Genomic DNA, 18,036 nt, shown 5'->3' with positions numbered 1-18,036 from the left:
ATCAAAAATACAGTAAAAGGATTAATATTGTGAAATATTAATACACTGTAATATCAACGTTTGAATATATTGCAGAACAAAGTTTTCAGCATCATTACTCCAGTCTTTAGTGTCACATGATCCTTCCGAAACTATTCTGATATGCTGATTTACTGCTCAACAAACATTTCTTGATAAAATGAATGTTGAAAAATATCCTTTAAAAAACAGCAGGAACAATACTGACTAGATTAGCCAATCGTAATAAAGTTACTTTACAAAAAGACATTTCAAAGGTTTCATTTCTAAGGTCACAGAGCGTGAAAATAATCTGAACTTGCATTATAAATGGACTTCTGAGAACAAAAACATGCCTCTTTATCACACTTAAAGCTGGAAAGTATCAATCGTGACAACTTTACCTCACCTTTTTGCTTTTGCTCTAAAAGCTTCACACAGATTCTTTGACGTTTGTCACATCAGATCGATCCGTCAGGCACACAGCGACAGTGACAAACACTCAGAGATCAATACTCTCTAGGTGTGAATGCCTCCAGAAATCTCACGAGAGAGAGCAAGGCTCAAAACATACGTTTGTCTCTTACAGATGAGCTAGCGTGAGTACATGTCATTTTGAAGGCAGTGATATTTTGATTGATTTTCTACAGATACTGATAAAAATGATATTCCTATCACTGCAAAGTTAGAGTGTGGAAAAGACTAAATCTGACATACAGCTCCAGCCATGAGTTCATTAATTGAATATAGGAACTTACAATGAGACTAAGCAGCTGTCATAACAAGGCCCTAACCATATCTTAAACATTGGTATATAAAATTATAATTAAACTTCATTTGGAATATTTCTTTATTGCACAATAGACATTTCTTAATATTATGCCTTATGTGCTTTAATATAACTCTATTAATAAGGAGTCTATAAACTTCTGTATAATATCAGTCTTTAAATGCAAGATAATTAAAGTGAACATAAAGTATACTTGCAGTAGTTTCACTTTAGCAAAATCAAATATACTTCAGTATATCTTTAGTTGGACCTCTGTACTACTTCCACACAATTAAAGTTCATTAAACACAAAATTACTAATTCAAAGTATTAATAAATGCTATAATACTATATAAATCATATTAAAATATAAAAATGTTAACTAATTTAAAATATTAATAAATGCTATAATAGTGTATGAATAAAATGAAAATATAAAAATAAACTAATTCAAAATATTAATAAATGCTGAATAGAATGAAAATTTAAAACTAATTCAAAATATTAATAAATGCTATAATAGTATATGAATAAAATGAAAATTGTAAAATTAAAAACTAATTCAAAATATTAATAAATACCAGTGATGTGCGGGTCAATGTATACAACCCGCACCCGACCGATGTTTTCAACTAACTCACCCGCAGCTCGGACCGCAAAAGAAGAAAAAGAAAATATTGTACCCGACCTGCTTCCTGACCCTCACGCTACTCACGCTAGCTCATCTTTTTAAAAGTAGTAAATGCGTCATACCTTTATATTAATTTAATTACTTACATAGGCTATAGCCTAGAGGATAATAAGCGTTATGACCGCAAACAAGGCTTGCCACAAAGAACCGGTAATGATTATGTCTAAATTAGCAAGGAGACATTTAATTGTTTAGTCACAGTGTTTTCTGTGTCGCTGCTGAGATGAAGTTGACCATGAGGACTCGCCGTGAATGCCAGAGAGAAATGCCCATTTCAGATGGATTACATATTCAGATTATAGCCTATTTATTTTGGTTTGAATATTTTCATTTAAAAGTAGACATTTCAAGCTTTCTGTAATATATTGCCTATATTTCTTTTTAAACCCACCGACTAAAAGATTAAGACACTACCTGACCCAAAATATCACCCGAAGTTTCTACAGCGTTTTTCTGAGCTATTTCAGAATCTGGAAAAATGACTGGGGCTAACTTGTTACTGCAGTCAGTAGAGCGATATGAATGTGTGTGATGTACAGCATGATAAATGCTTTTCACTTCTGTTGCCCAAACTTTGTCAGCCTGTGGGTCATTTGGTTTATTGAAAAACGATTGAACTGATTTTCATGTTTCTTGATGATGTGCTGTTTATCTGTGGTACTCACATGCACCATGTCGCTTCACGTCGTATTCTCCACCATGTCCCACAGAAAAACTGCTTTTGCATAAAATAATTTAAAAAAAACTAGAATGCAAAAAGCTCTCTCTGCTTTGCCATCTACAGGTCTTAACCAGGAGTATGTTGCGGTTCATTCGCTATTAAAACTAAATCTTCTCTTTTTCGTGGCCACACTGGCCATGACTGCTTAACCTGAGTGTTCTCCAATTTGAAATTGTTGACGATGCTGAGGAGGCGTTCGCGCACCAGTCAACTGTTTGATTGACGTATGACTCTGCCTATCGACTAACCCTTTTATTGCTCTCCTCTGAACTATTGGACATAAGTTAACACTACGCCTATGGACGTATCCGTGTATTTATTAGGCAGGGTCGATTGAAAAAGTGAGACAGATGCTCAGTTTGCGTGAGGCGGGACAAGATGCTCAGTTTGCGTGAGGCGGGACAAACGGTAAAATTGCTGTACAATGTAAAGCGGGACAGGTGGTCTCTCTATTCATGCCTGTGTAGGCCTATGTATTTCAAAATTGTGTCTAGTACTATATAAATTGCAAAGGTTTAATTGTCATCTTTATTTCAAACGACCCGACCGACCGCGACCTGAATATAATTAAAAATATATTTGGATGACCGCAGGTACCCGCTCATTTCGGATCAACCCGCGCATTACTGATCAATACTATAATAGTATATAAATAATATTAAAATAACTTTTTAGGTAGTATTATCATTAGGATGGATGCTCTATTTTTTCTAGTTGATGCATTTAGCAGTCGGCACTTGTACACAGAAAGCACTGCAGAGTTAACACATTAAAAAAAGGGTTATAGAAAGACTATCAGGTTCCCTGTGGAGTTTTCTATCCCAGAGGAAATCGCTGTCATTTTAGGATCATCACTGGAGCAGGTATATTGCAGGAAAACATTCTTTTGATGTGTAGAGTGTGCAACATCAAACATAGTGGAAAAGTCAGCAAACAGTTTCTCAGCTGTTTCCACATTGATTCTGTTTGTTGCTAGTCGTAGGCTTATAGTAGCAATTTCAGCATGTCTATCTTTAAAGTGAACATAAAATCTAGATTTACACTATTAAATTGATTGAACACATTTTTGGTCTTATTGTGCATGATTTTTTTAGTGTATGTTATTCCAAAGAATATCTGGGGAAAAAAGAAATAGTCTCTGTAATCTTTAATCAATAAGTGATTTCTATCCTACTTTCCTTTCCAGCTGACTTAACTTAGGTCAAAAGTGGTTAAATAACGTTCACCAAAAGCAAAATAGCTATTAAGTCATTTAATAACAATGGATTTGAAGAAGGACTATTCATTTGAGACTATTGCAATAAGATGCAGTAAAAGGTGAATTTGACCTGAAGTGAAAGTTGCAAATGCTGTTTTATGGCCATTTCAATCCATTTTTTTATATGTCCAGAATACGTTTAAACTGTGTGGTGTCAAGCATAGTTAGATGGACGGACAGACACTTTATTGCTGTATAATTTGGTGAAACCTCCTCGGGCGAGCTGTGACGTTAGGAGGATCAGAGCATGTTTGTTCAGATCTCAGTTCTCTCTCTGTGTCCTGTCAGAGAAATCTCCAACGTTGTTTTTGGCTAAGGCGAAACCCAAGCACAATTATGTGTTTATCACATTCCTATAAGGCTTGCTTTCCCTCAGCTCACTTTTGTTTGTTTTGTCTCCTTTATCATTGCTGTACAGGTCCTGTAGCAGAAATCTGGAAACTTAATCACTAGTTTCCTGCCACAAAAAAACAAAAAAACACTAAACTGAAAAGGGTGGGGAGGATTTCAAGGGCACTGTTGAGGACACTGGAACATAGTGTCCAGACACAGGCAGTAAATTATCAAAATGTGACCTAATGTTTACATATGAATCTCATGTGATTTCTGGTAGTGACTAAGCAGTAGGTCTTTGCAGTAGTGTATCTTTAATCTTTTTTAGGCCAAGAACCACATGGTGGAATGAGAGATTGTGCAAGACCCGTTTCCTATTATTTAAAACTGATTGTTGTTTTTTAATCCTTGTCGATAATAAGAGGAGTTCCATAACATGTATCTAAATACTTTGAAGCTAATATTGCAAAGCTGTTTTATGTAGTTTAGATGTTTTAATGTGGGAGGGACCATGTCAGATTTAGCTGAACTGTAGCATTTTTTACGTTGGTTGAGGTTTACTCAGTACAAGGTTACTGTAGTTAACTAAAACTGAAATACTAAAAAATAAATGTTAACTGGAACATAATAACCTATAATAAAAAAAAAAATTAAAAATCACTTTATTTCACGCAACATTTTTCATTTGTATTTAGTTTAACTTGATGTTCTAAAAACTAAAGTTAAAATTAATAAAAATCTGTACAGATATATTTAAAAAAAAACTATAACAAATGCAAAAATGTATTTAAATTACTAAAACTTAAATTGAAAATTAAATAAAAATAAAAACTACTACTATTAAAACTATTATAGAATCTCAATGAAACTAAAATAATATGAAATTCTATTAAATGTTTTCCTTAACATGTCTTCAATGAACAGTTTTTTCTTAGGAAATAATGGAAATATTCAATAGCTTTTTGTCATCAAAATGTTAAGGTATATGTCTATATAGAAACTTAATCATACTTAATAAACCTATCCCACAAGATTCACTGAAGTTAAAATTGTGAAACTAGCCCCGTATCACATGTATTTAAATAATAATAATAATAAAGTTTGTTTTATATAGACCGTCGTTGAAACACAGTGCATAAAACAATATACAAATAAATATACAAATCATAAAAATCCATATTAACACAGACTAATCTGAAATCTGATTTATCTGCAGGTTCGGTCCTCCATTTCTGATGAGAGAGGACAGGTCAGTGTCGTGGGACCAGCTACAGCAGAGCATCCTCAGTAAACTCTACTATCTAATGATCAACGGATCTCAGGCACATGTAAGATCAACTGCATACTTGACAGAGCTTTTAATAGCCATAGGTCATGTAGCTGATGGAGAGTGGAGAGTTTAGCTGTAAACACAAGCTACGGATACAAGAACATACAAAACAGCCCACAATCACAATTCAATATCTTTAGGTTTCAAAGTAAAGTCTCTCACAAGATTCCATCATTTCCTCTAAAACATCTTCCTCCTTCCTCTTACATTCTTGTAGTCATCCCTGTTGCTTTTCAGCAGTTGATTGGTTCCCCCTGCTGTGTGTTTTAGACACACCAGCCAGAATAAAACAGTGTCCGTTTCCATAAAGGACCTTTCAGTAGGCGTCTGTGGACCCCTGTGGGTCCATCAAGGTACTACAGGGGGCCTGCGAACAGATATCCAGATATGCGCCACTGTTTGGGGTCAGTAAGATTTGGAAAGATAATTTTTTCTATGCGTCGAGGTTGACTTAAATTTATTAAAAGTGACAGTATAACAATGTTTACATTGTTACAAAAGATTTTAAAAAATGACCTTTTGAACTTCCTATTCATCAAAGAATCCTGTTTCATGATTTCCACAAATATATATATCGGCATGGCTATTTTCAGCATTGATAATAAAAAGAAAAGTGTATTTGGCACAAAAGTATGTTTTCTGAAGGATCATGTGACATTGAAGAGTAAGCAATGGCTGCTGAAAATTCAGCTGTGCATCATAGAAATAAATTAGATATGAAAACAGTGTTTTAAATTGTATATATGTATATATATATATATGTATATATATGTGTCAAACCCAAAAATATTCAGCCACCAGATATAATTTTTTATACTTATTTACTAGTGGGTTCAGGACACAATAGTTAGTTTGTGTAAGTGAGGATAACAAAATAAAGTAAACTATGACATATTATACCAAAAATTCCTCATATAGTGGACTACCAGTAAAATGTATACAAATTTGGGAACAAAAATGATCCAAACACTTTGAGCTGACCATGTTTTGCTTAAGTGTCATCTGACATTATCAAGATGAATTTGTTCTGGCACAGTTTAACTCTGAGTTCTTCTCATATTTTATTAACATTTCCAAAACTATAGCGAATAAACTGTGATCGTGTGTGAAATGTTGAGGGTGTCTGAATACATTTTGGTTTGACTGTATGTATGCATGTATGTGGTGTTTGTTTATATATATAAAAAATGACCTTGCTACGTGCACTGCTTTAGGCTAACCGAGACTTGTCATTTGCACTTACGTATTGTTGCTCTTTTGTTAGTTTTGATTGCTTCTGTTGTCCTCATTTGTAAGTCGCTTTGGATAAAGGCATGTACTAAATGACTAAATGCAAATGTTTGCTAATGTAAGCATCACTGTTATAATTGTATTGTTGGTTAGTGTTGTCAGTTTTAATTATAATTGAAAGAAACACCCTCTCATATATTTTCATATGACTTTTCTAGTTAACAACATCACATTACCAGTATTGAAGTATTGGTGGAATTGTAACTGCTCAGTGTCTTATGCTTCTTTGGCTTTTTTCTACTAACATCTCCATATGTTTTTCATTTCAGAATATCAGGGTGTTGTTCAAGATTCGTGTTGTTGGGGGATCTGCAGCTTATAGCTACTTAAATCCCCAAGACGGACGGCCGCTTTATCACCCTGCAGTGGACAGGTAGTATTGTGTGTGTGTGTGTGTGTGTGTGTGGATCAGAACAGAGTATACGGTTTATATATGAATCTTTGATAAGGAGCCAGTAAAAGCAATCAAGTTCAGAGGATGTTTTCCAACCAAACAGGCTCTAAAATAAACAGTTCCATTTTTTATTAAACTTTTTATAAATTAAGCAAACATACAATATAACTTTATTCATTATTCAAAGTTAGCAACCATCAATAATTCATAATGTATTTACAGGTAGAGACAGCTACTGATTTTATGATTATTTATATATTTTATCCTAAACATCAGAATAAACCTCTGAGTAGCCGCCAACATTTATCACCTTCATACAATTTCTCCAGTCCTTGAGGAGCCTCTGAAATCACTCAGGGTTAAATGAAGTCCTCAAACCCCCAAACTTTCAAATGTTGTCAGCTGCATGACGACATTAATCTCCTAATCATCCTAACGTCTTCTTGCACATCTTCCTGCTGACACTCTCGTCATGATTCTCTTGTTCATATTCTAGATGTGCTGCAGCTACAGGTTGATCAGGGTTGGAGAGTATCATCCTTAAGTTTTGTAATATGTCACATTTGAAATTTCAATTCACCATTTTATAGTAATTGTGGTTTGTTCTTAATACTTCTTATTCTTAAATATTCTTAATAACACAACATTCTGGAATACTCGATTCTGACTGGAATCAACATTTCCGTGATTCTGTTTGTTTGTTTGTTTTCTTTAGAACAACCGTTGCATTAGTGACACTGTCATTAGCACACCCTTTATCCAGGTATTTAGGATGGGTGCTTCAATTCAAACTAATTTTGTGCCTCAATTATCGACTGTATTTACTGTAAAATGAGACTGGGGGACTGTAGTATTAACAGTCTTGTTGTCAGAACACTGTAATGGATCTAAGATAATAAACAGCTAAAACTGTAAATGTAAAAGAACTTTCTTCTGAAATAACATTTCATGTCCTCATCATTATTTCTGTGGTTAAAAGCTGTGTAATTAGTCATACGCCTGTACATTATGCCTTACACGTCCATCATCTCAGCACTTTATGCAAAGCCATTGGCTAGGAACTGTTTTTCTTTGCAGAAGCTTTGCTTTTAGAGAGCTATTTAAATAAACTATATATATATATATATAGTTATACATAGTTATATATAGTTATATAGTTATACAAGTAGCCATGTAATAAGTGGATAATATACACTGTGCCGGTTGTTGTAACAGAATAAACCCTTACAGGATGATAAGGACCCTGACGTGAAGCCGACATGATCATGTTCTGATGCTACACTGAAAAAAAAAAACAAATTGTGTATAATATACTTTGAAACAACCCCAAATTTGTAAATAAATCTCACAAATGCTTACAAAGAAACACCAGGTAACAAATGTAATTTGCAAGTATATAGCATTACACGGCATATTTTAATATATATTATATACACAACTTTTATTTATTTTATTATGTTTGCTTGGTTAGTTATGAACTATCAAATATACCATAGGTCATGCTGTGGCTTTCTTACTTTTCCTGAGAATGCATTGGGTGTTGAGTATTTTTTATTCACCTCTAAATGTGCATGTCTGTGTGTATATCTGTGTATGTGTGAGAAGCTCTTTTAACACAATCCCTTTGGTCTTTATCTCCTCAGAGCTCTGAAGCTGTGTGGCTCAGGTGGGCCGCCGCATGTGAAGATCATTGTTGAGTGGGAGCACAGAATCAAAGACTGGTAATGCAATCTTTCACTTCCTCTAGACTATGTGTGGAAATACAGAACATTCCATCCACACTTGAGTTTAAAGCACATCAAGACAACAATACAAGCATGATGGTTCAATGAGCTGGTGTTGCTGTGTGTCTGTGTGCAGCCTGTTTGGTAACATCCAAGAGGAGGTGGTGAAGGACTCGGAAAGTGTTCGTGCTCAACAACAACACCACGTTCAACAGCACAGCTGCACCCTGGATGAGTGCTTTGAGCTCTACACTAAAGAAGAACAAGTAACTCACACAAAATCACATGTAATGCTGAATATTAGCAGCTGAATGCCACAGGAAATCACAACCCAGCTTAAACTATGTGCGAGGGCGATATTGCATTTATATAATGTTATATAATAACAAAAATACCATTGGATAGTAAAACATTGCAGTGAAAATGTGTAGTTATAAGAAATATCAATATAACTTTTTTATATTCTGTAAATTGTACATTTTGAAATGTGTGTTAATTAATTTTAAGATATGTGTTATTATAAATTAAACAATATTAATAGTATCCTAATTTATTAGATACCTTTATTACTGAGGTTAAGGTTTTTATTATAGTCAATTATAAGATATTATTGTATTATAATTTGAATTGTTTTAATCAATTATTTTTATAATAATAATACATTTTTATAATTAATAATACATTTTATAATTAATAATACATTATTTTAATAATAATTTAAATTTTACATTTTAAATTTAATTTTATGAGTTTTTAGTCAAGTAAATGATAGAATTTAATGAAAATATTTAGCAATTAGGAGCTTTTTTATTAGCATGTTTGTAGCTTATAGAACTAAATTTTATTAATTTGCTTTAGTTATTTTACGTATTCCTTCAGAATTGGCTTTGGCCTTAATTACCTTTTCCTTTTGCATTTTACAAAAATTATGTGACATTTCAAGAAAAACAAGCATTTTTCTCCTTGTTGTTCATAAAATTAAGTGTGTAAAGATTTTCAATGAATTTTAATTTTTTCATATAAACGTGTAACAGCTGAGGCCTGGAAATTTTCTGAAATACAATATTGTGATGATTGTGATGTTCCCCTTTCATTCTGTGACAGAATTTCTATTTGAAAGAGGACAAATCTCTCTGGTTACTTTTGTAACCTTGGCTCCCTAAGATAAGGGGAATGAGCATTGTGTTGTACCCTTGTGGGGTACACTCTTGTTTTCTATGATACTAAAGCCTGATTTGTTCACGTTTTTGTAAATGGTGCTTCAACCCGCCAAAAGGGGTCGAGCCGACTGCTATATAATAAGGCTGGGTTTTGACAAATTTCACAGACGGACTCAATCATCCTTCAAAACCTTCGAATCGATTTTGTTTAGATTCCAGTTCAGTATTGATTATTTTGGATGTATATCAGGTACGGGACATGGCAAATTTTGTCAAGGAAAAAAAAAGGTGGAAATTTGCTGATTTGTATACAAACACTTATACTCTAAGTTTTTGTAATATTAAAGTTATAATACTAACCTTGACTTTAAATTACATAATTATATTTCCACTCCTATTCGTTTTTTGAAATATAAACATTAAAGGTGCCATCTGTAATGTTTGGCAAAAAAAATCAAGTCATACTCCACATTCCATACCAGATGGGGGCAGTATGCCTCAATAAAGTGAATTGGTCTACTCTAGAGTAACAAACGAGAAACGGCATAGTCTCTATGCTCCGCCCCTACTTTCACAACAACACTACAGCCATAGCCGAAGCCTAACTGTGCGTTCACACCGCCAGCATCTAGAGCATCAAAAATCGGTCTTGCCGCTCTGCTCACGACCAGGGCCGGCCCGCGGCATAAGCGGTATAGGCAAATGCTAAGGGCGCCACTCATCCATAGGGGCGCCAGAATGAGTGAACGAGTGAATATCTTTTTTTTTTTTTTTTTTTTACATATTTTTTTTTATAATAGGCTACTATTTAAAAACCATTAATTCGAAATACTACCAAATAAAGCAAAAAAAAAAAAAAAAGTCCGGCTCTTCAATCTTCCCCCGCCCATCGAGTGCTTGAAGTGCGTCAGAAACAGAGCGCGCGCACGATCGGTTGTTGGTAATTTGTTGTGTAGCGTGCCCGACGCCGCATCCAATGTAGACAGCACTGCTTTTGTTAACACACAGCTCGTAGAAACGGGCCTGGCAGCTCGCGCCAGTTGTAGACACGGTGAAAGTTTCCTGATTGTGACGGAAGGCCGAATTTACAAGACACATTATAAATGAGCATAGTCTGCGATAGATACAGTGCCAAAAAGAAGAGAAGAGGATAAAGACAGAGGTAAAGAGATGTAGTGAAAGAACAATTTATTGCAAAGGAGTAAGATACTATAATTTCATGGCAGTTATTTTTACCTTAAACTTAATGTTAGCAGTTGTTCTGAGTCCCCAGACTGTGATTTTGTACAATCATGTCAGTTTTAAGACGCATTTTTCTTTTCTTTTCTTTTAAGATCACTTTTTTATTAATGTTTTACTCTACAGTTGTGCAGTTTTGGGGGGATACAGTACAGGCCAAAAGTTTGGAAACATTACTATTTTTAATGTTTTTGAAAGAAGTTTCTTCTGCTCATCAAGCCTGCATTTATTTGATCAAAAATACAGAAAAAATGTAATATTGTGATATATTATTTCAATTTAAAATAATTTGTTTTCAATTTATTATACTTTAAATTATCATTTATTTCTGTGATGCAAAGCTGAATTTTCAGCATCATTACTCCATTCTTCAGTGTCACATGTGACATCCAGTCTATCACATGATCCTTTAGAAATCATTCTAATATGATGATTTATTATGAGTGTTGGAAACAGTTCTGCTGTAATGTGTTTGTGTGTGTGTGTGTGTGTGTGTGTGCGTGTGTGTGTGTATATATATATATATATATATATATATATATATATATATATGCTAAATCATGAACACAATGACAGGGTGAAATGGGCTGTGATGCATGGGGCGCCAGGTAAAATCTTGCCTAGGGCAGCAAATTGGTCAGGGCCGGCCCTGCTCAGGACGCTGCAGAAAGATTTGTGAGCGCTCAGATGCCCTAACGTAGATCGAATGCTTATTTTGTATTTAAAGCGGCCGCAAAGCAAACAAGCTTGTTGATCTCGTGCAGACTAACCACAGGGAGTTATAAGTTAACCTCATTAAATATTGTTGTGGACGAAATATTAGGATCCTTTACTTAAAATGAACAATCTCAGACACCTTGGTCCACGTATCACTTTTAATTTATTTTTTATGTCCCTGTACGCAAACAGGGACACATCATAGATTAATGCAAACGCTAAACAGCAATAATCAACCTGTCCTTTATTCTGCTTGGGAACTAATGTGCCAACTCTCAAGCATTCACCGTGAGATACACGCAATTGACTCTTTTCACAAGCTTTCACGCCACACATCAATTTTTTCACGCACAGAAAAACCACGAAGCAAAGAGGACACGGAGACCAACAGACTAGACAGAGCAGGTTAGTTATGATATAATAATAGGGCTGTGCAAAAAAGCGAATGCGATTTTCATGCACCTCTCATCAGTAAAGACGCTCCTGTAATTAGAAGCCTGTGCGTTCAGATCAGGATTGCCAGGTTTTCACAACAAATCCTGCCCAGTTGCTTCTTAAAACTAGTCCAAAACTAGCCCAGTCGCGTTTCCGGGAGGTTCCCCAATAAAAATTGCTTCCCGGGGTTAAAATATAAATTTTTGGGAAGGGTTTCCCTGGTAAAATTAGCATTTTAGGGGCTAAATTTCACGTTATTGGTATTGGGATTGCTTCAAACCGCATGAACAAACATGAAAAACAACCGCAGACTTGGCAACACTGTTTCAGGTGGAGCGGCAGTTACTACACAGAGCCGTAGTCTACCAACAACTAACACAAAATCGCTTTCAAAATCGACAAAGAATCGCCTGCGATTTTAACATCGATTTTGTGTAGATTGTCAGTGAATTACGGCTCGGTGTAGTAAATGCCAACCAGTGTTGCCAAGTCTGTGGTGGTTGTTTTTCATGTCCGCGGGTCACAGCGACCCCAATACAAATAACGTGATATTTAGCCCCTAAAATGCGAATTATACCAAGGCAACCCTGCTAAAAAACTTATATTTTAACCCCGGGAAGCAATGTTTTATCGGGGAACCTTCTGGAAGCGGGATTGGGCTAGTTTTGAGAAGCAACTGGGCAGGATTTGTTGTGAAAACCTGGCAACCCTGATCTGAACACACGTGCTTGAGATATACTTCTAATTACAGGAGCGTCTTTACTGATGAGATGTACATGAGTAAAGACATGCACAGCCCTATATAATAAAATGGGTAACGTTAAGTTATGGCTAGCTAATTATCAAACGCAGCTACGGTTAGCCAACGATAACATTAGCACGTTTATCGAACAGCCTTCCATACATTTCTATGTTATAACTTCCCGAAAACAAATACACAAACATATAAAACAAACTTCTAGCGAAATACTAACAGCATCTAACTTACCAATCCAAAAGAAATGTTGCAAGTTCGGAGTCGAACCTCATTTCTTTCAGGTCCATCAGTTGTCTCCAGCGATTAAAAGCAGTGCCGATGTTTACTCTGGTTCGGCTCCTTTTCTTATCGGATTTGATTTGTGTTTCCGAGCGCGGTTGTTTCCCTGTAGCGGGTGACGCTCTCTTCCCTGAACTGAAATGAAGTACTGTGCTGTACTTTCCACACGATTGACATCAGGTTCAAGTACACGCCCACAAGCCGTGCGAGTTATTCGTGTATTGCAGGTTGGCTGGTGGTTATGTTGCCCGCATACCGCCTCCCATGGCCGAAACTGGTATTACGACACTTGTCGGGCCGGGGCTAGTAATGCTAATGCTAATTAAGGTTGATATCTCTGCAGCACTATAACTTGACATTTTTTTAATGACATCATCGCCCTTATTTCTTCTCATTCTTTTGATGCGTGTAGGTCATGTTATGGATATTTTTACCTCAATTTTTGCATATGGCACCTTTAAAATTGTGCACACAAACACACAATAGCTTTGTGTGAAAAACTGACTAAACATGAAGTCATTATTCACTGAAAATAATGCTTTCAGATTTGATTTGCTCTCATTTGTTTGCCAAGCCATTGACATCACACCTGTCACATCTTCACATAGAAAGTTTGAATATACGAACACTACTGTGAAAAAAGTTTGAAGTTTTGAAATGTGAATTTTTTTTTCACAAAAATATGAAGCAGCACAACTGTTTGTGATGAACATAATAAGATAATGTTTCCTGAGCACCATATAAGCATATTAGGATGATTTCTGAAGAATCATGTCATCACAAAAATAAATGACACTTTAAAACACAATATATAAATAGAGTTATTATAAATTATAATATATTCGACTTTTTTAATCGTAGTATAAATGCCTATGTGGATTATGTCATCATTTAGATATTTTATATTCCAAAAAAAAAAAAAAAACATTCCAACTTTTTCTCTTTTTGAAAGTCATGAAGCTCTTTTTCTGTTTATTTCCTTTTATTTAATTAATGCCAGCTGTTCAAAAAGAATGCAATGTGATCAATTCAAATCTTTCAGGACCATTTATTTAGACCGAAAAGCACTCATATAAAGTTTCCTTGAGTTGTATATCCTAATTTTTCAACCATGTTTACTTAGCTGGCCCCTGACGATGCATGGAAGTGTCCTCACTGTAAGCAGTTGCAGCAGGGCATGGTGCAGATGAGCTTGTGGACCCTCCCAGACATCCTCATCCTTCACCTCAAACGCTTCCGGCAGGTGGGAGAGCACCGAAACAAGCTCTCCACGCTGGTACAATTCCCCCTCACTGGCCTCGACATGGGCCGCCACATGGTCAAGAGGAGCAACTGTGCCCGACCAACGCCCGGCTGGAAACACCAGACCCATCACCGGCCTGAAGCCAGCAGACAGACGCTGAACTTCCTGTACGACCTGTACGCTGTGTGTAACCATCATGGAGGCATGCATGGAGGACATTACACAGGTGTGTGAGCGAAGGAGAAATTAGAAATTATGAAGAGCCTTCCTGTAGCTTAAAGGGATAGTTCACTCAAAAATGTAAACTGTTAATTTACTCACTCTCAGGCCAACCAAGATGTAGGTGACTTTTTCCTTCAGTAGAATAATAAAGAAGATTTTTAGCTGAATCCGTGGTTCTTGGTGATTCATAAGATGCAAAGCAATGGCTCCCTACACGTTGAGAGTCAAAAAAGCATATGGAATGATGAAATGAATACCCAATGATTCCTGATGACACACTGAGGTCTTATGAAGGAAAATGATTGGCCTGTACAGGAAACTGAACATTATTTGTAACATTATTACCTGTATCTGTAATGCAGTAGAGGTTATTTTTGATAAAAGCATCTTCCAAAAGCATATAAGTAAATGCAAATATTTTCACAAGATTTAATTTGTGCCTTTTAGGAGAAACAAATTAGAAAAAATTATATTAAACTAAAAGATAAATAATAATTCTTACTAAATCTCATGAAAAGAAAAAAAAACATCTGAGCAACAAAAATTAGGGATGGACTGATATTTAAATTTTGCTTGATAAAAAAATAGGCAATAATAATTTTCATATTCTATACTATTGTCTAAAATAAATGTAAAATAATAAAAAATGTTACAAATAAAAAAAAATTGCTTGATTTTTTTTTTTCAACTAAAATTAATTATTTAACAGTGCCCTTAAATTATTAATGTTTTTAAAAATCAATTTTAAATGAGCATTAGAAGGTTGCAGAATTAATCTAAATGTAAAACAGAGCATGTACAATAAATATCCAATCTCAACTGATACTTATAAATTCATATCACTAATATCAATGAAATCTGTAATGGTGCTGATATACAGTATTATGCGTCCTTAGAACCATCCGTTTGAGCCCCTGTACTGATCACATGCATCCTGTACGATAAGGATGATTTGTAGTGTTGCACATGGTAGGATCTCCAAATTTATGGGATTATAATAAGGAAAGAACACTCAAAATCCTTCAGAAATACGCCATCCCTTCTAGATCCAGAGTGGATTCACATTTCAGTGAAATAATGAAGCCAAATATTTCTCAGAGTCCCGAGCAGCTGTTTCAAACGTGAAGCTTGCATCAGATTGTGCAAGGCAATGCTCTGGTCACTTCAGTCCACTGGCAACCGAAGCACACAGTTCAAAGGTGATGGCCAAGCAACACGAGGCAGCTCATTATGTTCACCCAGGAGGAAAGAGGTAGATATTCCAGATGATGGACAGAATGGCCTGAATTGACCAAATGGCTGTCAGGAAAGGAAACTTTGATGAAGCTGAATGATCTAATACTTCAAAATACAAGCCAAAATATTAAATACTTTATGTGAGAATTATTTGCCAAATAATTACATTGCAAGCCCCGTTTCTTAATTATTAATATCACCTTATGCAATTTAATCGTATGACAATTTTCTGTGTAAAATGTATCTTGTTCAGATATTTTCATTGAAAACAAGACAAAAATGCTGAACTTAATTACATGTTATATATATATATATTTGCAGTGTAAATACTTTTTGTATGCATGCATGAAAACAATAGTGTTATGTTAATCATTCTTGAACCCAGTGAAATTATACTTCTACATACTTGAGCATGAAATCTAGAGCACTGTGAACATAATGAGTGTCTGTTTGAGCAGCGTACTGCAGGAACTCGGTGGACGGTCAGTGGTATGCCTACGATGACAGCAGTGTTGAGCCGGTGCCTGAGGGGGAAGTGTGCACACGTGGAGCTTATATCCTCTTCTATCAGAGACGAGATGCCATCCCATCCTGGTCTGCTAGCTGCTCTCTACAAGGTGAATGCTCATCTCTGCATCCCTGCCTTAATGTATACACACACTGCTAAGGGCAAACAAGCAGAAATCATACTAAAGTTTACAAGAATCTGCTTATGTAGTTTTGTTTAGTGGATCATTTCAGCCTGTCAGGTGTATGGTCATTTCATAAACTTTATACTAAGACATTTAAGATTCAACTTTGAAAATCTGCTATTAAGTTTGTTAGTATGTTCACCAAACAAAATGCAATATTGACTGCTTTTATTTTTACATGTTACTTCACTATATTTTATTTTTAAAATTCCACTCCTCAGAACATGCAAATAGTTAGTAGAGTAACTTTATTTGCTATGTATTTTATGCAAACAAAGTAGGCAATAGGGCATTAATGTTTTACTGTAAATGAATGTTGCCTTGGTGAGCATAAGAGACATCAAAAACACTAAAAAAAATATCACCAACCCCAATCTTTTGAATGCTAGTGTGCATTCTCAAATTGCAAAGTCACATCCAACCTCTGGGTGGCTCCAAGAGCTTTTCCACACAGCTCTCTTCTACTTCTCTTAGAGAACCACATCGAAATAAAAACACAGAAATGCAATTGTATGTATTCAGCACTAGTCCAAAGTCTGCCTGGTCACTGTGTAGCCACGACATGACCTTGGTGCCGGGACAAGAACAAAACATTTCCAGGAAGGACAAGGCACAGACATGGCTTCTCTGTTCCAGTGTCTCTGCCTTCCTTTTCCCTCTCCGCCGAAGTTACATTATATAAGACTTCAACAAATCAAATCTACACACTCATATCACAAGTCAAAAGAGTGGAGTTTTATTGTCTAAAGAAGTTATTATGATGACTGTATGTGTCCACTGAAGCAAACTGAGCTGGCGTTTTCAATTCATTCTCTATGTGAGGTGAGCAGCAGGTCCACACATCAAAAAGTCGAGCAATTTTCGACTTTATGTAAATGAGAGGTAAAACCGCTGTGTGCCAGTGAATAGATGTGAGATGAATGCAGTGGTGTCTGTCTGAGCTCTTTAAAATCTGCCTGTAGTGCTGGTCCATTCTGTGCTTAAATGTCATATTGCTAGATTAAATCAGATTTCAATGCATTATGCACACTTTCTTTGTAGCTTTGAGTTGTGTGTGAATTGTAGACCACTTTTAAAGCAGCTTTGTACATGCAAACTTTACACACGTCTTACAGTGTTTCTTCCACACCAGTGGAAACAAACACTACCATTCAAAAATTTGGGGTTTGTAAGATTTTTTTATCTTTTCAAATGAAATCTCTTATGCTCACAAATCTAAAATATCTGTTTTCTATTTGAATATAAAATGTGATTTATTCCTGTGATGATAAAGTTGAATCTTGAGCATCATGACTCCAGTCTTTAGTGTCACATGATCCTTCAGAAATCAGTCTGAAATGATGATTTGATTTTATGTCGAAAACAGTTTTTGCTGCTTAATATTTTTGTGGAAAGTGATACATTATTCAGGTTTCTTTGAATAGATTCGAAAACTAAATTTGTATAGCATTAGTCATGTCTTTAATGCAAAATAGTTTTTTGATATATTTATATTTTCCATATTGAAGCAAGGCGCAATAATTTATTTGCATATTCTGCTATATTTTTG

At 35.3% G+C, this 18,036-nt stretch overlaps 1 protein-coding gene across 2 annotated transcripts in view; it reads left to right on the top strand.

The window, feature by feature from the left end:
- Window positions 1–18,036, top strand: part of LOC113047831 (ubiquitin carboxyl-terminal hydrolase 43-like) — a 72,968-nt gene that overhangs the window by 47,296 nt on the left and 7,636 nt on the right. For both annotated transcript variants that reach the window (XM_026209160.1, XM_026209167.1), the window contains 6 exons: window positions 4,986–5,097; window positions 6,659–6,762; window positions 8,427–8,504; window positions 8,644–8,773; window positions 14,218–14,563; window positions 16,254–16,412. In XM_026209160.1, the coding sequence (XP_026064945.1) occupies window positions 4,986–5,097; window positions 6,659–6,762; window positions 8,427–8,504; window positions 8,644–8,773; window positions 14,218–14,563; window positions 16,254–16,412 (929 nt within the window). The remainder of the gene's footprint in view (window positions 1–4,985; window positions 5,098–6,658; window positions 6,763–8,426; window positions 8,505–8,643; window positions 8,774–14,217; window positions 14,564–16,253; window positions 16,413–18,036) is intronic.

This window comes from Carassius auratus, chromosome 3, assembly GCF_003368295.1.
Source record: "Carassius auratus strain Wakin chromosome 3, ASM336829v1, whole genome shotgun sequence".
NCBI classification, from domain to species: Eukaryota; Metazoa; Chordata; class Actinopteri; order Cypriniformes; family Cyprinidae; genus Carassius; species Carassius auratus.
This window is presented reverse-complemented; position numbering and strand designations above follow the sequence as displayed.